Here is a 24,802-nt window from a genome sequence, read left to right on the forward strand (position 1 = left end):
CACTCAGCAGTTTATCTTTTATTTCACTACTCTCCTTTCACAAGCCACAAGCTTTGCATTGTTCATCTGTTAAAGCAAAACTTAAAGGTGTAGTGTTGTAGTATTTAACCCTCCTGTTGTCCTTGAGTCAAGGAAGGAAGGGAGGAAGAAGGAAGGATGGAAAGGTGGGAGGAAGGAAGGGAGGAAAGGAGGGAGGAAGGAAGGGAGGAAATGAAAGAAGGAAGGAAGGAAAGGAGGGAGGAAGGAAGGGAGGAAAGGATGGAGGAAGGAAGGAGGGGGCGAGGAAAGAAGGAAGGAGGGAGGGAGGTAGAAAGGGAAAGTGGAAGGGAGGAAGGAAGGAAAGAAGGAAGGGAGGAAGGTAGGGGGAGGGAGGGAGGAAAGAAGGAAGGAGGGAGGAAGGAAGTTAGGAGGGAGGAAAGAAGGAAGGAGGGATGGAAGGAAGGAAGGAGCGAAAGAAAGAGAGAAGGAGGGAGGGAGGAAGGACAGACGGAAGGAAGGAAGTGAAGAAAGAAGGAACAGTCAAAACAGACGGGGTCAATTTGACCCGGGAGGACGACACGAAGGTTAATGGCATCTAGCAAAACAGACTTGCCAGAAATGGAATATAATATTAAAACGTATATTTTAATTGGTGTATAATCACCTTAAAATAGCAGGAATTGTGTTTTGGTTACCTTAGAAAGAGAAAAACGCCTTTCTTCTACAGACTGGTTTATTTGAATGCACCAGTAGCTCACCATTTGACATTTTCAGGAGCATTCAGTCTTACTTTTGGTATATTAAAAGGTGCAAATGTCATTTCAAATTACATAAAACCAAAAAAATACTAAATGTACCTTTGAACAAACCTGATGCTGCTTTTAATACATATGTTTGAATTGCACATCTGCATTAGTAGTACTTGTGTGTAGAAGTTGTAGCTGAATTTGTGGAAGGGTTAGTAAATGTAGCAGTAGTTAATGAATATACTAATGTTACTAATACTAATGGTGTTAATGAAAGCAGTGTTTGTAGCTACTGAAATGTTTACAGTATCTAAGACGTTAATGAATTCTGCCCTTGCCTCGTGTTGTGGTTGTGGTTGTGGTATCATCGTGCAGGTTTACTCTGATGGCTCCAGACCTGCTGAGGGCAGACAGTCCTGAAAACATCTATCTGCAGGCCGACGGGGATCAGACCGGCCCCATCACTGTCTCAATCACCATCCAGGACTACACTAGGACCGCCACACTCCTCCAGGACTCCGTTACACTCAATCAGGAAAATGGCTTTCACGCTCTCAAGAGTATACAGGTGACTCAACAGATTCAAGTATAAAATCAGACAATAACCCTACTCTCTCTACAAGACTGATCCTCACTATGATACTATTCTTAACGTCTTCCTGTTTCTTGTCTCATTTTCCCAGCTTTCCTCGGGCCCCTTAGATCGTGACGAGAAAAAGAACAAGTTTGTGTATCTGAAGGTGAAGTTTGCTGACGTTCACAATGAGGAAAGGATAATGATGGTGACTTTTCACTCTGGATACATCTTCATCCAGACAGATAAACCCATTTACAAACCTGGAGATAGTGGTGAGAACTAAAAATAATGGTACTTGAACAACACAAATACTGTTTGCGGTTAAAACTGTTGAAACTGTTTGGTGGATACGTAAAAAGAGCAACTTTTTCAATATTTCCAGTCAAAGTTTAGTTGATATCAGCCATGATAGAAGCACCATTACTGGCAGAGGTGCTGGTTCAAAAAATGTAACTTGTATGACAATGGTACAATTTATGGATAGAAGTATTTTTCAGTCTGTCTCTTATACTTTTTTCCCCTTTTGCTTTTTCTTCCTACAGTACGGTTTAGAGCCTTCGTGTCCTCTCCAGCCTTTAAGGCTTTTGACAACTCTGTCTCAATAGATATCAAGGTAAACAAATAATAATACATTATTACTGAGATGTAAACAGTGGGTAAATCATTTTTTAATGAACAAAAACCTAAAAAAGAGGATTTGTTAAGTAGGATGGGAAACATATTGGTGCCTTTATGGACATTGTGGGTTATGATTTATAGGTTGTGTCAAAAATGGTAATGACTTAATGGGTTATTAAATTATTAAATTAAATCTGTGTGTTACAGAATCCAGAGGATGTGGTGGTTAAGCAGGTCTTCAGGGTCAAAGCTAACGATGGCATCTTTTCAGACACTTTTGCTCTCTCGGAAATTGTCAAGTAAGATCAACTTGTTGGACTCCTTTTTTTAAGACCTGCCAACACAGAGAAGATGAGAGGTGTTGGCATTATTCATTGAGGGACGGTCAGGCCCATTTCTGAGCTTTTTGCAAAAACACAGTTAAAGGTAACAGGATTTATGGGTAAAGTTGTTTTGATTTCTCGACAGTCCCTCGCTGGTGTGGATTTGAGGTTGATGCCTGTATTAACCATGGTTTTAACTTTTTATATTAATCTAACACCTAAAAGCCCAAAAAAATCCCTATTTCTCTCTAATATAACTGATTGTCTGTGACAGCGAGGGAACATGGACGGTGATTGCCAAGTTTGACCACTGGCAGCAGAACACATTCACCTCCAAGTTTGAGGTGAAGAAATATGGTAGGTCAAGTTCAATCATGCTTTTTGCTAATTACATCAGCAACTAGAAATAATTTTGTCAAGCAGGCATCACATTTTCTTCAACTCTGAATGTCACAATAAATTGATTCACAGGCTCTTTTTTTTGCTTTGTGGTGTTTCAGTGCTCCCAGCCTTCAATGTTACCTTAACACCCAGGCAGTCCTTCCTCTTCCTGGATGAAAGTGAGCTGGTAGTGGAGATATCAGCCAGGTCAGTCGAACACACAAGCACTCTTATTTGCAATGCAACCGTTTTGGGGTTTTTTCCCCTTGTTGTGTAACTAACTTTCAACATGGTCAAAGTTCCAAAACTTGAGGTGAATGTGAGTAAAAAATTATCCCTGAAAGTCAAAATCCAGAGCTTCAACCTGCTCTGAATGCTTTTTTTGCAATGGTACCTCTATTACCCATAAAACTCCTATTGTTCATGCATGCCCACACACATCCGTCCATTTTGTAGTATTATTGTGCTCCATGGATCATTTGAGCATAAACACCCTTTTTCAGACAGAGGGTGAACTTAGGGGCTACATAAAGAGCCAGTATAAGTTAAATAATGATGTTTTTTAAAGTCATGCAAAGATATTCCAGTAGAGCCCAAAATATAAATATGAATGTGGAAATGTACATGATATGCCCCCCTCTTATTTAACTTCAACCGTAACTCTAAAACCATGTCCTGATCATAATAGCCTTGCAAAATCCTTCTTGCCTATAGACAAGACTTGTTTGGCTTTCTTAAACCACAAACCACAACTTTCTCTTTTCTCTTTCGAGCTGGTAACCACTACTGTGGATCCAGATAAATAGATTAAGGATGTGAATGGGTATAATAGACGACTAATCGAATATTTGCTGCATGCCAACATTCACAGGGGCTAAATAGATAATGCGTCAAAAATAACTTAGCTTTAACTGCACACATTTATATTTATTCAAATGATAATCAGCCTTAATTTCTTTACAGAAACACATTCATTAAAAGAAAACATCTTACAGGTTTACAGATCCCTATATAACAGCGCTGATTTTGTTCTCCCCGTCATAAACAACGCTGAGCTGATCCTTTACAATCATGTTAGCAATGAGAGACGTAATGTTTGTTTTCTCTTTGATATTTTTGTCACACTTTCGAGGAGCTGTTACAAATGTTAACGGACTAGTTTGGTGATTAGTGTCATGTCCGTCTCCTTCAGTAACCATCACAGCAGACAGCAGCTTTTTGGCCATGTGAAACCACGATAACTCTGCTCCACATATTTCACACCTGACAACATTATCCTTTACTTTCTGGAAGTTTTTCCACGCTGGACTTTTGTGTGGCTTCGTCTGCATCATGTTCCCTCCAGTCAGCTAACTAGCAGACTAACTTACTACCGAGTCAAAGTAGCTGAGGGCAGCAGTAAAAATTCACTCAATGTCAGACTCTACTTCAAAATAAGGTGGAGGTGGTTTACAAAAATGTAGACATCCCCCTAGTGGCTGAAAGTGAGAATTGCTCTGTAGTAGTTGTTAATTCCTTTCCGTTTTTATTTCTATTTCTATATGAGCTGTTTTAATTATTTTTTCTTGTCCTTTTGCACTATATGTAAAGCACTTTGAGTTGCCCTGATGCTGAAATATGTTATACAAATAAATGTGCCTTAATGAATCCTTCCTAGTAGAGTGCACAGCTCAACTCTTCTTGATTACAGTGTTTCAATGAAAAGAGAAACCTGACCACAGCACAAAGGTCGACTTTAGACCCCGCGAACGACTATTCGATTATTCGGTTTTAATGACACATCCCTAAAATAGACCAATAAAGAGCATATAAATGATATTCATGCACTCACACACTTGATTTGATTATTTATCCCCAGAATTTTAAAGTGTATAAGAAAAAAATGAAATTTTTTTTTTCCTGTCTGTATCTTCCCCATCAGTCTCTCCAGTTAAATACAATTACTAAATGCTATTATTGCCGTGACTGTATTCAGGTACCTGTATGGGGAGCCAGTCCAGGGGACGGCATATGTGGTGTTTGGAGTGCAGAGCAACAAAGAGATGAGAAGGTTATCGTCAGTGAAGCAGGTGTCAGATGTAAGTCACTGTTCCATCCCAAAATTCACCAGCTGTTTATGTCACTGATTTATGAATGCAGCCATTAAGATTTAAGCTTGTAAAGGAAGAATGTACGCTATCTCCCTGCCACATACATCAGCTATGATAACAATAAGTAACTATAAATATTACCACACACATCTTTGGTGACCTTTATCATTATTTGGCATTAAGATACATCCCTGGATTAGGGTTAAGCAAACATTTTCCCCTGTCAGTGTAATAATATGTGGCATTCGGTGACTTTTTTGAAAATTAGATACACTATTTTATTAATCTGTTCAGCCATGACATTGCTGCTAATGTTACTTGACCAGCTATTCTATGTATTGAACTGTTGTTGCTTCTGTTGGTGTACATAAAGTTTAATGTTTAGGTTTCAATTGATTTTTGATCAATAAGAGGTCATAAAGGGTCCAAAACAGACTCACTAAAACACAGCTCTGATATATATTGAGCTCATTAAGGATAAGGCTAACCTACTTCTGCATGAGCCTCCCACTGGAGCCGTTTCTTCTGTCCAATTGGTGAATGTCCTGTATTCAAGCAGCTTTGAATTGAATTGAATTGAATTGAATTCAAGCAGCTTTTTCGCCCGGTTTGGTCTTGACAACATCTTGAGCTGCTAGGTGTTTTGACTTTCTTCATTAGCGAGTTACACTAATTTTGTCTGTCTACTGATAAAGTGCCGGTAGTAGCCATGAGACTTAACCATGCCATCTGTGTGCAAGTAGAGAACCACGAGCAATGAACTAAAAGACACTAAAAGCTGTGCACATCTGCAAAATTAGGTTTTAAGTTTCTGTGTTTCCAGCACTTTGAGTTAAACGTTCACATCATACAGAGTTTTTTGGTTCAATATTGATATAAAAAATAGTTTATGAAAGTTGATTGTACAACTTGGAACAAAAAAAACACGACCAGTGAGGTGTGGTTAAAAGCTACAGACAAAGCTTGTAACCTTTTGTCAATTTTCTGTTGAAATTAAAAATATTGGTGATAGTTCTGTAAATAATTTGTAACAGTAGCCAAATTACAACTATTTCTATCGACTGTTTTGTAAAATTACTCTCTGTGTCGCCTGCAGCTGGATGGAGGATTTGTCAGGCTGAGCATGGAGGAGATCAAGAGAGCTTATCCTGACTTGAGATCTTTGGTGGGCTCCTCTGTGTATGTCAAGGCCTCTGTCTTGACCAAGACAGGTAAACATTTCATGGTTTCAGTGCCCAGGGGGAAAAAACAGAAAGTCAACCCAATAATCATTCTGAAAATCTGTACAAATCTAATACAGGAATAGCAGGATTTCAAACTTTGAATTTGTAGTATTGCTGCCTGTGTTTGTATTAGTTGTGTTGATGTTTTTCCTCAAGAGAACAAGCTTTTCAAATCGTTGTAGTTAGACCAGAATAGATTTCATCATCATCGTTCATCCATCCATTCAGGACACATCTGTGGCGACATCTGTACATTTCCACTTTTGAAATTTAGTCTGTGGTCAGATGTGTGTCAACATACCCTCTGCCCTCTGGACAAACTAAAGACATCAAAAGCTCACAACTCTAGGAAAATGTTGGGCATGTTAGAGCTGTTGTGTGTGTTTCAGTAAGAAATGTTTAAACAGTGAAAAACTATTTAGGTTTGTGGCTATTCTGAGTTATTTGCTGCTGTTTGCCTCCTGTACAGGCAGTGACCTGGTTGAAGCTGAGAAGACCGGCATTAAAATCGTGGAGTCTCCTTATGTCATATCCTTTAAACACATGTCAAAGTACTTCAAGCCAGGTCTACCCTTCGATTTCAAAGTACGAACTCCTCCTCTATTTACTGTATTTGTCTAACATAAACTGGATATTGTTCATGTGTTCTCTTCCTTAGTTTTAGTAAATAAATTAAAATCACACTGAGAAATTCTTCCCAACCTGTTCAGATCCAGGTGAACCACCACGATGGTTCCCCGGCCCGTAATGTCCTGGTAAGAGTGAGTCTGCTGGATGATCCCCTGATCGTCAGCTCCGGTACAGTGAGCGTTACCATCAACATGCCCAGCGATCAAATCCCACAAACCATCACTGTTAGTATGACTGCATATTACTTATACTCAGTTATTCAGAGCCTCAACTCACCTGCAGCTGGGGGGACATGGATTTAAAACCAGACGGTCGAATGTTGTGAGATTTTAACTTTGGATTTCCATGGCTTTTGCATACTACACAACTCTTAGGCCACCACCACCACCACCATACAAGCAGAAAATACAGGAAATATATACATGAATTATTAAATAATATTATTAATTAAGGTCCCATTCCAGTTAGGTTTAAGAGAGCCAGGTTCCTGCTATTGCTCAAATGTAAGGGCAGTCAATACTTACCACTTTAGCCTATAGAAACTGTTTTCTTTTCTTTCTTTCTTTTCTTCTGTTTTTTAATACTGAATACACATTTCCTGTATTTTCTGGTTGTATTCTAATGTAGAGACTGAGAAATAATATAATAATACATGGTCATTATAGCATTGCTAAAACAACAAATCCAATGGTGATCTAAGACTTTTGCACAGTACTGGTACATAACGGCATTATTACATCAAATGGAAATATTCTAAGTATCTCTGGTAACTTTGGGATGTAGACTTGAGTTCTTGAGTGTACAGCATGTATTTATGATCTGGTGTGTGTTGTTGAAAAGTATTTTTTTAAAGTGATTTTTAACACAAATGAGCAAAGGTGGTGGTGGTAAGAGGCAGGAAATAATTGTAGATATCCCTATTAAACCACTCTCAGATACATAATGTTGTGTTTGTGATCTACATTACATGTTATTTTACATGTTATATTTCCAACAAATGGTCACACATCACATCCATTTTATCCTCACTGCACTGGCTTCCTGTTAATTTTGGAATTCATCTCAAAATTTTGGTGCTCACTTTTGGTGCTTTAGGTTTCCAGATTCTGCAGTACATTGCACCCTCACACCACGAGTCGAGCCCTTAGGTCCTCTACTCAGGGTTTTCTAAGTTACCTTGGACACATTTTAAGAATTTGAGAGGCTGCACCTTCCAGTCAGCAGCCCAAAAGCTTTGGAAAAGTCTCCCAATAAGCTTGAGGTCCTTGATACTGTGGAGCACCTAAAACATCTGTTCAGACAGGCATTTTGTGGTATTTCATGTTTTAACTTGACACCCGTATTTGTTCCTTTTGTATATTTTTCTGGTGTCTTTATCTCTATTTATCTTGATCTTATATGATTGTAGTTGATTTTATTTATTTTGAATGTGAAGCATTTTGTGACTACTGTCTGTGACAGGCGCTATGATATAGACTTTACTTATTTACTTATTTTATATAAATTTGTCACAAACCTTAATGGATTTCTTCTTCTGTCTGTTTCCTAGGTTGAGACCACACAGGCCGGCCTGAGTCCAGAGCAGCAGGCCAGCCACAAGATCGTTGTTCAGCCATACGTCACCTTTAACAATCGAAAGCAGAACTACCTATACATATCCACTGGGACCAACACGGTGTCTGTTGGGGACAGACTGTCCCTGAAACTGTCCATCAAGACAGCAGAACAGAGCGACAGAGACTTCATCAAACAAATCACCTACATGGTGAGACAGGCACTTCACTTTTTCAGCACAGAACATTACATTTACATCACTGAAATACAAAATTAGAAAGAAAAATAATGACCTCCTTCCAAAAACTGTTTTTGTGTCTCTCAGGTGCTCAGTAAAGGCAAAATCATCCTTGCTGAACGCATTGATGTGTCCAATCAGCTGGTCACCAGTGTCGAGCTGACGGTCACCCCGGAGATGATGCCATCTTTCCGTTTCGTGGCGTTCTATAGCATTCCCTGGACCAGGCGTGAAGAGGTGGTGGCTGACTCCGTGTGGATTGATGTGGCAGATTCCTGCATTGGAGCGGTGAGTGATCAGCTCAGCCTCAGTAGTTGCTTGAGGTACTTTCATAGTTTGTTCCATAAAAAAGCAGCCAATTTAAATACAGAAGCTCACAATGTGTGTCTTTCAAGAAGTGTTAAAAGTGTTCTTATTCAAGACACCGACTGTGGGTTTGTTCACACTGCGAGGCTTAAGGATATGGATGTTGATAATCTATTTTCCTTTTATTGTCTACAAAGATCATGTGCAGAGCCAAACCAACAATGAATTAATCTACTTCAATAATATCTACTTTCATTCCTCTGTGCCCAGACAAAAACATGTCCATTAGTCACACCTATGCACTGGATGACACTGGAGTGACATATTGGTCATGTTGTTTTGCTTAGAGGTTGTGTTGGAATAATTGTATATACGTTATCTCATATGTTGTCTTTATACTTTTTAAAGATGTTATTATCTTGTGCAAGAGTTGTGTGTGTGTGTTTTGAAGTGTTTTTCAGGAAGTTACACCTGGCTGACGTAACTGCAGGTCGATGACTCAACCACGATATCAAAAGAGGAACTACAGCCCAACCGCGATATCAAAAGAGGAACTGCAGCCTGACCGCAATATTGACCGAAACCTAATAATAACTATTTTCCAGGGCGATGTCGAGAAAGAGAACGTCATGGCTAGAATGTTCATGTGTATATGCAAACATATTATCATTACTACATTGTTTCAGTGTGAAATCCCCTCGTTAGAGCAACAACTGTAATGTAACTAGGAAACTCCCTTGTTGTGGAATAAAAAGAGAGGGTTCGGACAGATACGTTTCAGAGCGGGTTGGAGGTAACTGGAGCGTATCTCTGTCCGTTCTCCTTGCAAGTAAAAAACTCTAACGCTGTGTCTTGTCTTCCCTTGTCTGATATTTATGATGTTTTAGGTTGACTGAACCTGACATTTACTTGGTCCTTCGAGCCGGATACCAACAGACCTGAGGATTCCAGCGGGTGTGGTGGACTCCAGGAAGACCATGGCCATGGCAAGCTCCGTAGTGTGAGCTTTTAAGATCCTTTACAGGACTGGATATCGGCCCACCTGTTGGAATCTCAAAGGTTGACGGTAATCCGAGAGGGGAAAGACGACAGCGGTGAGTTGAGTTTGTTTAAACAGAGCGAATGACTGAGGGTCATTGCGCGTAGAAAACCCTGTGAATCCTAGGCAATGGCAGGTAACAATGGACGACGGAGTCCGATAAATTCCGTGTAAAAATAAATGGACAACAGAGTCCAATAAATTCTGTGGAATTAGTGGACGGACTGTAAATTCCGTGAAAACAAACTGTGTGATTGTGAGTGTGTGAGGAGATTAAAATACCACTAGGTATCTTGTCTCATACAAAACAGTAGGATTGTAAACAGCAAACCTTTTGTGGATGCAAAGGCAAGAATTCTCCACTCGAAAGAGTTGAAGTGAGAATTACCACAAAAGGGAGTTTTATTGCTGTCCTACTGACGAAAAAACAGTTTTTAGAACACCCTAGGTGTTAACAAACTGGACCAAATTTCCTAAAATGGGGAAAGGGGCGAGTAAAGAAAAAACTAAAGAAGAATTATATTCAAAAGATTGGAAATATGTTGAAGCCCAGGATCCTGATAAAATTAAACACTTGAACAAATGGATAAAAAAGTATGGATTCGACGGTCGACTGAATACAGAAAAAATAACCACCTTACAAGATTCTATAAGAATAAAAACAAATGGAGATCCTAAAAAGATGAAGAAAGAGGGGTATGATCATACAGAGTTTTGGAAGAACGAGGCAGAGAAAAGGAAAGAAGGAGACAGGAAGTATAAGAAAGAAAAGCGAGAACAAAAGGAAAAAGAGAAAGACAAGCAAGTTATGTTCCACAGGAAAGAAGATGATGAGACAGGGCCAGTAAGTAGAAAAGAAGTTAGAGATGAGGTAGATGGCGAAGTTGAAGTACAACCATTGTATCCTGAAATACCTGGTACACAAAGTGATCCACCTCCTACTTACAAGGAAGAGTCTAACAAAATGAAAACTAGACAGGACGGACCAGCAGAGTGGAACTGGTCAACCAAAGTAGGAAAATTAACCTCACCACTTAAAAATATGTGGCCACCACATTCTCCATCTGCACCTAATGCAAATGATACTACAGAATTTCCAATTTACCCGATGATTGAAGTAGCAAACCCTAATGCAGAGGCTGAAGATCATACTATCCTGGTCTATAGGACCTGGACTATAGAGGATGTTAAAAAGGCTGTAGCTGGAGTAACTCCGTATAAAGATGATGTTGCTCAGTTCTGTGTTGACATGGAAAGTCTTAGACGCTCCTATCATCTGAATGGTGAAGAGGTGCAACAGACTTGGATGACTGTTTTGGGGCCAGATTGGCACTATGTGAGAGGAACGTGGAATCCTATAGGGGTTCCAGCAGGGGCTCCACCCATTGCGCGAGTGTTAGCTCATGATTCCAGAGAGCTGACTACTCGAGTTGAACGACTCATCGAGAGAGTTACTCAACGCTTTAGGCGTAGAGCTAACTATGTTGAAATAGGAAGAGTTAAACAAAAGGAAGATGAACCTTTTGAGGAGTTCAAAATTAGAATGACCACTGCTTTCAAGACCCATAGTGGGTTACAGGAAGATAATGAGGTAAATGGAGCATTCCAACAACAGCTAAAAAATGCTCTCCATGCAGGGTCTAGAGATGCAATCCGTAGCTGGGTCACCAAACATTACATAGGACTTTCAACAGGGAACCTTGATGAATATGTTAATCATGCCTTGCATGCAGAGAAAGTTGTGAAAGAAAAGAATAAGAGTAAGAAAGATGTAGGGACCTTTTACCATGGAGAGGAAGAAGTTTTCTACCAGAGAGGCGGAGGTAGAGGAGGTGCTAGAGGAAGAGGTATGAACTACAGAGGCAGAGGAGGAGGAGCAGGAAGAGGGAATTACAGACAGAACCGTAATCCTTTTGGTTGTTGGAATTGCGGCAAAGAGGGCCACATTGCTAGAGACTGTCCAGAAAGAAATCACACCTCAGCATGACTAGGCCAGAGAATTGCTGTACCAATGCCAAGTGTTAAGGAACCAAAATCAGATTTTAATCAGAAAAATGATTATGATAAAATAAACGGAGATCTCCTAAACTTACAAGATCTACTCTCATTGGACGATGTAAAGCCTGAGATAACATTATTGGTAAATGGAAAGCCCATCATATTCTTGTGTGATACTGGGGCTTGTAGAACCACCTGTAAGGAAGAGATACCACAGGCTAGATCAAATGGCTCTTTTGTGATGGTAAGGTCAGCAAGTGGAAAGTTAACTGATGTTGAGGAGTCTAAACCAGTATGGTTAAGAGATCCCTTTGGATCGTCTTGCCACCTGTCCATTCTGATGTTTCCAGAATGCCCAGTTAACCTTCTAGGGCGAGATGGTTTGTTGTCATTGGGGCTTGCATTGGTGCCCACGTCTGAGGGGCGAATTGCAGTAAAAAGAAAGGAAGAGTTACAAAAGGGAGACTTCTATGTTCTCCAAGGGACAGGACAACCGTATTACTATTATTCTCTCGACGTACCAAACAAACCACCTCACAAGACGGCAGACGCACTTATGACTGAAGGAAGAAATGCCATATCAAAACCACATGACCAAATGAGTAAAGATAATTTACACATCACCCTTTGGTACAAAGCAACACCCGGTCCAGACAAAGAGTACGAGTCCAAATTGGCTAAAATGACACCTACAAAAGTAACCGTGACACATTTGTATGGGGACGGGGAAAGCACAGCAGTTGCAGCAGTCTCCTTAAGAGCATATGAAATGACAAGCATCAACAGGTCATGGTACCCACCTCATATCTCTCTGTACAAACAGAAAAATGAAGGTTGGAAGGATTTGGGGAAAATAGTTCAACAAGGGGAAAATGCAACTGACTGGGTAGCTACATCAGTAAACACATGGACTAGTGCATCCACAGGCCTGTTCAAAAAGGCCCTATTTTGGCAAGTCCAAGTACAGGAGGGAATACATTTATGTCCATCAAAACAGTGACATGTAATGCTGACCGAAACAGAAGAAGATCTGTTAAAGGATGTTCCTGATAAACTATGGTCTAAAGGACCAACAGACGTCGGCTTAGTAAATAGAGCCTTACCTGTACAAATTAGACCAAAGACTGAATACAGACCCTGTGTTAGACAGTATCCACTAAAGCAAGACGCTCTTGAAGGAATTAAGCCAGTAATTGAAGACTTAAAAGCAGCAGGAGTCATAATAAAGTGTAACGACTCACCCTGCAACACCCCAATATTCCCAGTCAAGAAACAGGCACCATCTGTAGGATGGCGCATGGTTCAAGACCTACAAGCAGTAAACAATGCCGTAATTCAGAGAGCTCCATGTGTTCCAGATCCCTATACATTGCTAAACTCTTTAAGACCAGATGCTAAAGTATTTACCATTGTAGACATCAGTAATGCGTTCTTCTCTGTACCTGTAGACACAGACAGCCAATTTTGGTTTGCATTTACCTTTGGAGGTCAAAGATACACCTACACCAGGTTGCCTCAAGGCTATTGTGAAAGCCCAACTATTTACTCTCAAGTAATGAGCGCTAGTATGGCAAAATTCCAACCTCCAGGAGGCAGTCAGGTCCTGATATACGTAGACGACGTATTATTAGCCTCACCTGATTTAGAGACATGTAAAGAAGATACTTTAGCATTACTAAAACACCTAGCTGAAGAAGGCCATAAAGTGAGCAAAAATAAACTTCAAATGTGTAAAATGCAGGTAAAATACCTAGGACATAACTTAAGTGCAGGAGGAAGAACAATTGTAGAAGACCGAAAGACTGTAATCCTTCAAGCCCCAAAACCTTTGACTAAGAAACAGATGATGTCATTTCTGGGTCTGACTAACTATTGCAGAAATTGGGTGCCTAATTATGCTGAAATAACGGCACCATTAAACAAACTAATGTATGAGGAAGACCTTAAAATGACATCTCCACTTAAATGGACTGAAGAAGCTGAAGAAGCTTTCTGTAAAATAAAACAAGTTCTAGTGTCCAGTACAGCACTAGCATTACCAGATTATGACAAACCATTTGTCCAAATGGTTGATTGTAAAGGTCATTTTATGACCTCTGTGTTGGCACAACAACATGGAGATAAACTGAAACCCATAGCGTATTTCTCGTCTAAACTGGACAGTGTCGCTTGTGCATTACCTCACTGCGTAAGAGCAGTAATTGCAGCCTCTATGGCTGTAGAGACAAGTGCTACAATAGTGCTGTTTCATCCTTTGACCTTAAAAGTTCCACATGCTGTTTCTGCACTACTGCTACAAACAAATATGACATTTTTGTCTCCTGCAAGACATTTATCTTGCATGTCCACCCTGCTCTCGCAACCACACCTTACTATTGAAAGGTGCATAACCTTAAATCCAGCCACTCTGTTACCATTACCAGAGGATGGTATGAAACATGATTGCCAAGAATTAGCTGAACAAATGGCAAAAAGTAGAGCTGATTTAAAAGACCAACCTTTGGAAGCAGGGGAAGTTTTGTTTGTAGATGGATCCTCAAAAAAGAATGAACAAGGCAAAACTCAAACAGGATATGCAGTAGTGACGCAAACCACGGTGTTAAAAGCAGAACAGTTACCCTCACACTATTCTGCACAAGCTGCTGAACTAATAGCCTTAACTGAAGCATGTAAATTAATGAAGGATAAAGAAACAACTGTTTATACCGATAGTCAATATGCATTTTCTACAGTACATACATTTGCACAATATTGGAAAAATAGAGGTATGATAACCTCCACTGGAAAGCCTGTAACACATGCTGCGCTTCTATCTGACCTATTGCAGTCAGTACAACTGCCAAAAAAGATAGCTATATGCAAATGTGCAGCACACACATCAGGCACTGATAAAGTCTCTCTAGGCAACGCATTTGCAGATGAAACCGCTAAAGCAGCCGCGGCAGGACAAGTTAATGTGTTAACCTTAGATAAACACACTAACCTAGACGATACCACGTTAAAAGACATGCAACAACAAAGCCCACAATCTGAAAAGGAGAAGTGGGAACAAAACGGAGCTAAACAAAAAAACGACATCTATATATGACCAAACAATAAACCTATCCTACCAAAAAACCTTTACAAATGGGCGGCAATATTGAGCCATGGTGTATCACATGTCTCAACAGGAGGGATGGTAGGACAGATACATCAATATTATACCACTTATGGATTCAACTCTTACTCAAAAAATTTTTGTAGAGCATGCCTAACGTGCGCTAAACATAATCCACAAGGAAATCTAAGACCACGCAGAGGACGTTTTCCTACTCCTCAGTATCCATTCCAAATTATCCACATGGACTTTATAGAGTTGAACCAGAGTGAAGGGAAAAAGTATTGCTTGGTCATAATAGATGCATTTTCAAAATGGATTGAACTCTTCCCAACTAAACATCCAGATGCCTTAACGGTAGCCAAAGCACTTTGTAAGGACATTATTCCAAGATATGGAATTCCTGAGAAAATATATAGTGATAATGGAGCTCACTTTGTCAACCAAGTGGTTAAAAAGATTGGTATAATGTTTCACATAGATCTAAAGAATCATTGTGCATATCACCCTCAAAGTGCAGGATTAGTGGAAAGGATGAATGGAACAATTAAAAATAGATTAAAGAAATGTATGGAAGAAACAGGAAGATCATGGACTCAGTGTATAGATCTGGTAAAACTGTACATTAATATCACAAGTACCTCCGGACTGACACCTTATGAGACTCTGTTTGGAAGACCTTATAGGTTACCTCAATTTAAGAATCAATGGGAAATCGACAATGAAGCAAATTTAGCTGATTATATGAGAAGCATACTGGAAAAGCAAAAACAGAAACAAACTGATGAAAATCCTTCTGTTTCCCAGCAGGAAATCCAATTAGTGGAACCAGGAGATTGGGTGCTAATAAGAAGCATAAAGAAGAAACACTGGCACTCACCAAAGTGGGAAGGACCGTATCAAGTACTAATAACAACCCCCACAGCATTAAAAATAGCGGAGAGATCAACCTGGATCCATTTGACACATTGTAAAAAGCTCATTTCAACTGAAAACTCCAACAGGGGAGGTGAGCCAAAATCTGATAATAAGGTGGACCCAGATATTTAGAGTCTGGGTAAACCTGAAAGTCAGTGAAGGTCTTACAAGACACCAAACCTAGTAGAGGAGAATTTCGGTCAAAATGACTCCTAGATGGTTGTGTGACGCCATCCGCTGCTGGATGGTGTCCCTTTTGGCAATCTTGATTGTACTGTTTGTCTGGTATTTATGGGAGCCACCTAAAAGTGAGATATCCACTGTTACTGGGAACCAGACTCAATACCAGAACAATACTGAAGACTTAGTTAGAACAAGACGTAGAGTGAGGGGAGCCCACAGACGAAAAGAGACCCTACTCGAAACTTTTAAAAATCCCTGTAATAACATTGGAAAACCAACCTCTGAGCCTTATATGTGCTATAATTCTACAACCTTTGTCAGTACAGTCTGGATTCCTATGACATCTTTTAAAATAGGCAGATACCCCGGAGATCAGTGGTATGACTGGACTTTCTACCTTGATGCTGTAGGCTACAAACAAGTGGGAAACGATTGGGGATGGGTGTTTGCTTCCACTGATAAAAATTGGCCATCCAACTCTATAGGATGGAGACCATTAGCACAAAACTGGTCTAAAATACTAGACGTAGAAAAACAAAGAGTTAACAACCAAGCATTCCTGAGGCTAAAATTTAATACTACTACAAGACCCCTACTAAAACAACCACCTTCGGTCCCAGGTTATCCCAAGCCACCGTGCTATAGTTTAGGTCTGTGCATATACAAAAAACATGCAACCGACCCATGCACATTTCTAGCTCTCTGTCCCAACATAACAGAGGCTGATAATGTAACTACCAGCCCGGGTACCCCTGGGCTGGCTCCTGGACCTAGATCCACATCCACCATACGAATGAGAATTCTTAATCATGAGTTGACTGTGGATGACTGGTTCCAAGTGACGACTGGTGTCTCTGGAACTAATAATAATTGGTTGCTGATGGCAGAGCAGGCTGCTAATATGACTAAAACTGATTGTGTTGTTTGCATGGGGCCCCGGCCCCTTCTGCAGGTCATCCCCGCTGCAATGCCGCAACAATGTGTTACTGATTTAATGAATAAGACAAATCCTAATCGAAACTGTAGTAACTGGGATTCAATTTTCCCTGTCACCACAGCTGAAAAGAAGAAACCATTGTTTTCTAAGAAAGTAGCTCAAGGAAATTTTACGTGCATTAAAAGGACTGGAGGTGGGAAGTCTCTAGGCAATCTTTCTGAAACCTGGTGCACCGAAGTAATAACTGTAAATGAAAACTTCAAACCGGTGTCTCGAGGAGACATCTGGTGGTGGTGTGGTGATGGAAGACTTTTCGACAAATTGCCTAGAAATGGGACTGGCTATTGTGCTCTAGTGACGTTACTGCTACCAATTTCTGTATTACCTATGACTGCGGAAGATCTAATGCTTAGAACTCTTAGTCTTGTACCACAGCAGTGGCATTTTAGGAAAAGATCCACGTCTTGGTTAAATACTCACGACCCGACATACATTGACGCTGTTGGCATTCCACGAGGCGTACCTAGCGAATACAAACTAGCTGATCAAGTTGCAGCTGGATTTGAATCCACCATTTGCTGGTGGTGTACTATAAATAAAAATGTAGACAGGATTAACTACATCCATTACAACGTTCAAAAGCTTGGAAATTGGACTCAGAGCGGTTTTGAGGCAGTACATGGTCAGTTGGCTGCAACTTCCCTTATGGCTTTTCAAAACAGGATTGCACTAGACATGCTGTTAGCCGAGAAGGGTGGAGTGTGTGCTATGTTTGGAGAACAGTGTTGCACCTTTATCCCTAATAACACAGCTGCAGATGGCAGTCTGACTAAAGCCATTGAAGGTCTGCGTACTCTAAATGGTAAAATGAAAGACCATTCTGGGGTTGATACCACTTTGTGGGATTCCTGGATGAATGCCTTCGGGAAGTATAGAGCTCTGGTGTCTTCTATCCTGGTTTCAATTGCAGTATTTGCAGGGATTTTGACCTTGTGTGGATGTTGTTGTATACCTTGTCTGCGCTCTCTGATTAATAGATTGATTACTACCGCTATTTCACCTGTGGAAAATCGATTTGCTCAAATGTATCCTTTGCTGGGACGTGACCCTGATGACGACTCTAATGATGTTGATCCTGGCTGGTAAATATGGGAGGAAACAAAACTCTGAGTGTAAATGTATTTGTGCTCATAAAAATGAACTTACAACTGAAAATCTTTCGAAGTGGTTGACATAAGTGATATGAGAATTTGGGCAAATATGTGATAAACAGGAGGGAAATGTTGGAATAATTGTATATACGTTATCTCATATGTTGTCTTTATACTTTTTAAAGATGTTATTATCTTGTGCAAGAGTTGTGTGTGTGTGTTTTGAAGTGTTTTTCAGGAAGTTACACCTGGCTGACGTAACTGCAGGTCGATGACTCAACCACGATATCAAAAGAGGAACTACAGCCCAACCGCGATATCAAAAGAGGAACTGCAGCCTGACCGCAATATTGACCGAAACCTAATAATAACTATTTTCCAGGGCGATGTCGAGAAAGAGAACGTCATGGCTAGAATGTTCATGTGTATATGCAAACATATTATCATTACTACATTGTTTCAGTGTGAAATCCCCTCGTTAGAGCAACAACTGTAATGTAACTAGGAAACTCCCTTGTTGTGGAATAAAAAGAGAGGGTTCGGACAGATACGTTTCAGAGCGGGTTGGAGGTAACTGGAGCGTATCTCTGTCCGTTCTCCTTGCAAGTAAAAAACTCTAACGCTGTGTCTTGTCTTCCCTTGTCTGATATTTATGATGTTTTAGGTTGACTGAACCTGACAGGTTGAAAGTGTTTTCAGTCTCTGGAGAGCAGTTCTGTGTGACGCAGATGCCACTGAGCATGTGCAAGAATGTGGTTCTGTTTATAGAGTTTCATTAACATGTTGTGCTACATATCATAAACTCTTGACTTTGTACTATATTATAAATGTATTAAAGAAAAGTATAAAGTTAAATGGTTATGAGGTGTCCTTTTTAACTGCATAACTTTTTAAATTTGGCCAATACTCGTCTGGTTCTGTTCTTTCTTCATTGTGATTTTTTTCTATGATGATCTTGTATTTGTTGCTGTTTCAATGCCATTTTTATGCCTTTTCTCTTACAGCTTAAAGTTGGGCCGGATGGCAGACATCGTGACTACCAGCCAGGGAAGAACTTACGTTTACAGATCAAAGGTGACCCAGGGGCAAAAGTCAGCCTGGTGGCTGTGGACAATGCTGTGTATCTTCTCAATAAGGACAGACTCACACAGAGAAAGGTGTGTATTTATTTGTATCTGAGGACATGGAGTGAGGAGTATTTTTAATATATCCATCACAGTGAGCTAAAATTAACAATAGCAACAATATATTATCAGAATTTATCTAAAAATGTAGATACATCTAAAAGAGATTCAAACAGAGATATTCATGGCAAAATGTAAAATCTGTAACTCTTTTATGATGCATATCTAAAAGTTCTGTGGGCATAAAAGCAAAGATGACAAATGACAATCCAAATCGTCATCTTAGTCTCTCAGCTTGCTTCCAAAGTTTTCCCATGTGTGTTAATAGCGAACATTAGTTTTGACATAATGGAAAACGTAATGGTGTCACAAGTCGTAACCATCGTTAGTGTTCTTTTTTTATTAAAGTGCCTTACTGAAAATCAAATGCAGAACGACAAAAGCCTCATGTCTCCTTTTCTTCAACGGGACTGTTTGCGTAGATTTGGGACGTGGTGGAGCACGGAGACATCGGCTGCACCCAAGGGGGAGGCCGAGATGCAGCAAAGGTGTTCACAGACGCAGGACTACTCTACACCTCTAGCGCTGGGTTTAAAACCATAGTCAGACAAGGTACTTGAAGCTGCTCCTGTGTTGAGACAATTTCATGTTACTCTGACACTATGGATAGCAATACAAAAAAAAACAAGATAGGGTTGAGCTGACATTGCTTTGCTCACCAATATTCAGCTTGTCTGTTTAGTTCACATTTGATGAGCAGCTCTGATGACACATTCTTGCGCCTTAACTTCTCAAACTGACTGACTCACACGATTACTCCACCACACCACATGTTGTGATTTTAGCAAACTCTAGCAGATTCTTTCTGTATGTTGTGCAATGTTTGTTGCACTTGTATTGAGTATCGGTTCAAATTAAGAACATCTGTAGACATCTGTATGTAGGAAAGGTGCAAAGCCTGTCTGGAAAATATTGAACCAGACTTAAGTGATAAGGGAGTGAGACTAGACGGTTTTGTGTTCTATCTGTGTTTTTGTCAGTACACTTGTATGTACATAGTTATACCAATTTAAATATCCCTCTCTCCCTGTGTGGCATCTGAAGGCCATGTTTACACTGTGTGTTTACTAAAAGTGAAGCAAAACTAGAGCTGCTATGGAGCGAGTTTCCAGTCTGATCTCTCAGTAACTCTGTTTGTGATACTGCCATGCTTTTATCTACACTCACTGAACACTTTATTAGGAACACTTATGTAATCTGATACAATTCAAATTAGCTATGAGTTCTAGTTTTACGAAGCTCATACATCTTCAGCTTTTGTCGACATTGTCAGAAAGGTGGTAATTCTAATTGACCTTCATTAATGAGCCGGGTGGCAGTTGTGTACTGGAGTGCTTTGTATAGAAAAAATGTTACTGATATGTTGCTATATATAGCAATATATTTGTATAGCTATATATATTTTGTCAGGAGGGAGTAGACACTGAAAATAATCTGTTAAAAAAAAAAGTCTTGAATAGGAATCAGATCAGGGAAAGGGTATTGATCAATCATTTGATAAATAAGTAATGGTTTAAATTTAATCTTTCTTCGCTTCAGCCCTGCATTGTCCAAGCAGTGCCAGAAGGAGGCGCTCTGCTGAACTGTTACAGCGGAAAGCCCAGCTAGGTGAGTGCTCTCTTATCACAGAGGGTTTGCTGAGCCCAGAAAAGCTGGCATTGCTTAGTCCTGACTGGTGATTAAAATAACTTTTAACAACACTGTTTTAATCTTCAACTTCTCCTCCTTGGCTTTATTTTTTCACCCACTAGTTACTTATTGTTCAACAACTTGTTCTGAAATTCTTGCTGAACAGTCAGAGATTGTTTTATTGAATTCAGCTTCCTGCTGTCACTATAAATGTGGTCTTTGAGAACGCAGAGACTGAACCATACAGTAAATTTCCTCTAGGAACCAAAACAATTTCCTAAAAGAGACAAAAAAGCTGCATAAAGTTGGCAAGTTTATTGTAATGATCTGTGGGTTCATCACAACTAGGTATAAATTAATTTAGCATTACACAGCCTTTTTAATTATTTGTTAAAATACTTTTACCCCTCGTCTCCTCTCTGCCTCCAGAGAGCCACTACAAGGATAAGCTGCAGCATCGTTGCTGTAAGGATGGCCTGAGGAAAGTCCCCATGCCGTACTCGTGCACACGACGCTCCCTCTACATCACTGAGGGCTGGGAGTGCATCCGGGCTTTTCGCTACTGCTGCGCCACCTACCGGGACGAGGTGTTTGATACCGAGATTCCGACCACAACAGCACCCATTACCACAGCTGCCCCCACCACCACTTCTCCACCCAGGACCTTTTTTCCAGTCTTTGCTCGAGAGAGGATAACCCTCCAACGGAGCGACTTTGGTAATTATCTCCACCAGTCTTTTCAGTCCTGTCTGTTTGTTACTTCGGGGAAACATTTTGAAAACTTTTAAAACACTGCTTTGAAATTCAGTGAAAATATGTGGTTGTATATCAAAGTTTTAAGTACTTACTGCTGGGGAAAAACTCTTTAGAATCAACTTTTTTGCATGTTTCAGTGAAGTTATCCACTCGCTTTACAGGGATTATAAAACTTGTTTATCAGGCGCACCATATGTAGTGGCTTAGTAGTGAAGAGCAACATTAAGTATTGCATATGTAACAAATTAATTAAGTCCACCACAAACTCTTAAGCAACAAATTTACCTCAGTTATAGTAAAAGTGAAACAAACAAGTGAAAGGGAAGTGAAACAAGTTTAAACCGCAGAGAGTAGAGGACTAGGAGTATTATTCTCATTGTGGTTCAGTGTTTCTTTTTGATGAAACTAATGTCTCTTTAATGTGGGCCCAAAAAATAACAAGTTTCTCTGGAGAGTTTGCTGATTGATTTTGTTGACAGATGAAAAGTCAGGGAATCATCAAAGTACACATAGTTAATGCTGAAGGAGATATGAATACCAAATCTCATGGGAATCCATCCAATAGTTGTAGACATTTCACCAAAAACCACAAATGTCAACTTCATGGTGGTTCCACATAAAAAGTCAGGGGATCCTAAAAGTCATTAAGATACATCCTCTGGTTGCCATTAATGCATGTATCAAATTTCATGCCAATCCATCCAGTGGTGGTTGAGATATTTTAGTTTAGGCCAAAGTGGAGGACCAACTACCAATCTGGCATTGACGTCCTTAGAGCCATAGCTAGCGTGAGCAAAAATCTGAATCAGCTCATCAATTCTTCTGATTACATTTGTCTGCATGGATTCTGACATATAGATTTACATTTATGTGTTAGAGCTGTGTGTTAAGAGGTCAACATTTTCTAATCGTATATGAATGTGTTCATATAGATTGGGGATCTTCTGGGTCATCTAACGTGCAATTTACAAAAGTAAACAAAGCGTCGGAAGAACATATTCCGATCATGTCAAGGGGTGTGATGATGGAGGAGGAGGAAGAGGAGGAGGAAGAGGAGGAGGAGGAAGAGTGGGAGTACCTAGATGAAACTCAGGTGTATCTGCGCTCCAAGTTCTTCGAGTCTTGGCTGTGGATTGGTGTTGATCTGCCCAATGAGGCTGGCAAAGACGGGTGAGTGACATGTTTGAGGTTAAAAAGGTTAAAAGGATGTTAAAAAAAAGTCTCATTGGTGTACTTAAACCACAATTGGTGAAACAGCATAATTCCTTGGATTGAGACTGGTAGATTTTAGGGTTCACACTTTCCATTTAAAGACATCATGAGAAGCTTTAATTCCCAAATGTTTGCCAACTTCCATTATCTAGTTGAGTATCTGGACAACTAAACATGTGACTGTTATAATGAATGTATGTCTCAAACATTGGAACTAAAACAACCCTCCAAAAACAACTGGATCCTGAGAAGGTTTGTCCAGCCAGTGATACTTCACAAACTGTGTTTGAATGATGAACGGACAGGTTGGGGTCAGCCTCTCACCCTGTTTCAGTTCAGGGACAAAACAAGTAGCACCGTGAATCCCCAGGGTTGCATCATGTTGTGTTTGCTCAGTGATAACGGCTGAATAAACAGCTCAGAATCAACTATGCTGACCCACATCTGTTTCTGTTTGTGGTGTTGCATGTTTGTACTGTGTGTGTTGGTCTGTGTAATGCATATACATGTCCTGTACTGATGCAGATGCCTGTATGTGTGTCATGTCCTTGTTTGCATTGTGACATGCACCAGTCAACTTGAACACTAATGCTGCTGTCATCGTTTACCACCATTGTTGTTTTACATGCAGGCTGCTAAATTGATGCAAAACATATGTAGAATTACTCTTTCTTGAATCTTTAAACCACTTTATTTTCTTCCCTTAGTTATACAATGAATCACCATTCATGCAGTTATGGCCAAATTTGTTTGTAATGGTTAACCTCGTGTAGAGGATTCCATGATGTCTTAGGCTGAACGTGTTTATTGAAGTCCGAGGACAATCAAAGTATTATCAATACACCCCTCTGATGCACGATGCCACCGAGATTCTGAGGAAACTGTCTTCCGTGGATAGTTTTTAAGCCTTCACAGATAGTACCACGAATACTCTATGCCCATAAATGATCATACACAATGCATCTACAGTAATGGAATTAGCCTATTGGTTCGTTATTCTACAGAAAAGGAAACACAGTTACCCATCTGTGGGTTTAGGGAGTCATAGTCTCTGATCTTGGGTGTCACAGCAATGCTGCACCACCGTTATCAAAGTGACTCCTGCATTCCCCAAAACACCACAGACAGTTGCCTTCACCATCTCAAGGAGAGAGAGAGTATGTCTCTCTGCCAAGATGATAGTTTGGCCTTTACTGTGATGTCAAGGCCCATGCTTGACCCTAAATATGGAAAATTCCCAAACACATACTATATCGGCCTTATGTGACTTCTATTATGAAGGAGCTGTGGTCTAGAATAAAGGTGCAACAATTAGTCGATAGGTCATCTGTGACAATCGATTTAGTCTTTGTTCAGGCATAAATGCTGAACAGCTCCAGCTTCTCAAATGGGGGAACTTATTGCTTTTACTTACCTTATAGAAAATTCAGTATTTTGGGTTTTTTTTGACAAATGGTCAAAACAAGACAAAACCAGACATTTGATGACATCACTGGGAACCCAAGAATCTTTTCATTTACATTTATGTACAATTTTCTGTCTTTTCTGATGTTTTTAAAGGCTCAACAATTTATCAAGTAAATAAATATCAGATCAATTGAAAATTTGAATAATTGTTAGTTACAGACGTATTTTTGACCATTGATCTGCTGGTGCTGAATTTAGGCACACTGGCATGAAGGTGATCATCGTATTGGACACACTTATCATACGTCTATTACAGTATAATATAAACATTCCACTATAACAGTTACATAATATCACTTCATTGAATATACAAAAGTCTAAGGAGACTGTGTTAGTAAAATAAGAGTAATTTATTACCCATGTAGTATTTATTACAGCATACATTGCATCACCAGTATCACAACCCTATATATAGATAGTTCATTGCCCTACATAACAACAGTTTCTTATATTTATTAGGCTTGAGATCTGTTGTATCTCTATATCTGTACTGAGCTGAAAATGTGCCCTTTGTTCTGTTTAAACATGGATTGAGATTTAACTACAATCAGAGTCCAGTTCCTCGT

General features: G+C 39.9%; 1 protein-coding gene across 1 annotated transcript in view; it reads left to right on the forward strand.

The window, feature by feature from the left end:
* LOC133997216 (complement C3-like) overlaps nt 1–24,802 on the forward strand; it is a 41,322-nt gene that overhangs the window by 1,074 nt on the left and 15,446 nt on the right. Inside the window, exons 5-21 of the mRNA XM_062436790.1 lie at nt 1,101–1,293; nt 1,409–1,574; nt 1,845–1,915; nt 2,128–2,219; nt 2,518–2,600; nt 2,744–2,831; nt 4,600–4,702; nt 5,811–5,925; nt 6,407–6,522; nt 6,648–6,791; nt 8,117–8,332; nt 8,447–8,647; nt 18,993–19,145; nt 19,595–19,724; nt 20,712–20,780; nt 21,231–21,518; nt 22,490–22,727. Coding sequence (XP_062292774.1) covers nt 1,101–1,293; nt 1,409–1,574; nt 1,845–1,915; nt 2,128–2,219; nt 2,518–2,600; nt 2,744–2,831; nt 4,600–4,702; nt 5,811–5,925; nt 6,407–6,522; nt 6,648–6,791; nt 8,117–8,332; nt 8,447–8,647; nt 18,993–19,145; nt 19,595–19,724; nt 20,712–20,780; nt 21,231–21,518; nt 22,490–22,727 — 2,466 coding nt within the window. The remainder of the gene's footprint in view (nt 1–1,100; nt 1,294–1,408; nt 1,575–1,844; nt 1,916–2,127; nt 2,220–2,517; nt 2,601–2,743; nt 2,832–4,599; nt 4,703–5,810; nt 5,926–6,406; nt 6,523–6,647; nt 6,792–8,116; nt 8,333–8,446; nt 8,648–18,992; nt 19,146–19,594; nt 19,725–20,711; nt 20,781–21,230; nt 21,519–22,489; nt 22,728–24,802) is intronic.

The sequence above is a fragment of the Scomber scombrus genome, chromosome 2 (genome assembly GCF_963691925.1).
Source record: "Scomber scombrus chromosome 2, fScoSco1.1, whole genome shotgun sequence".
NCBI lineage: Eukaryota > Metazoa > Chordata > Actinopteri > Scombriformes > Scombridae > Scomber > Scomber scombrus.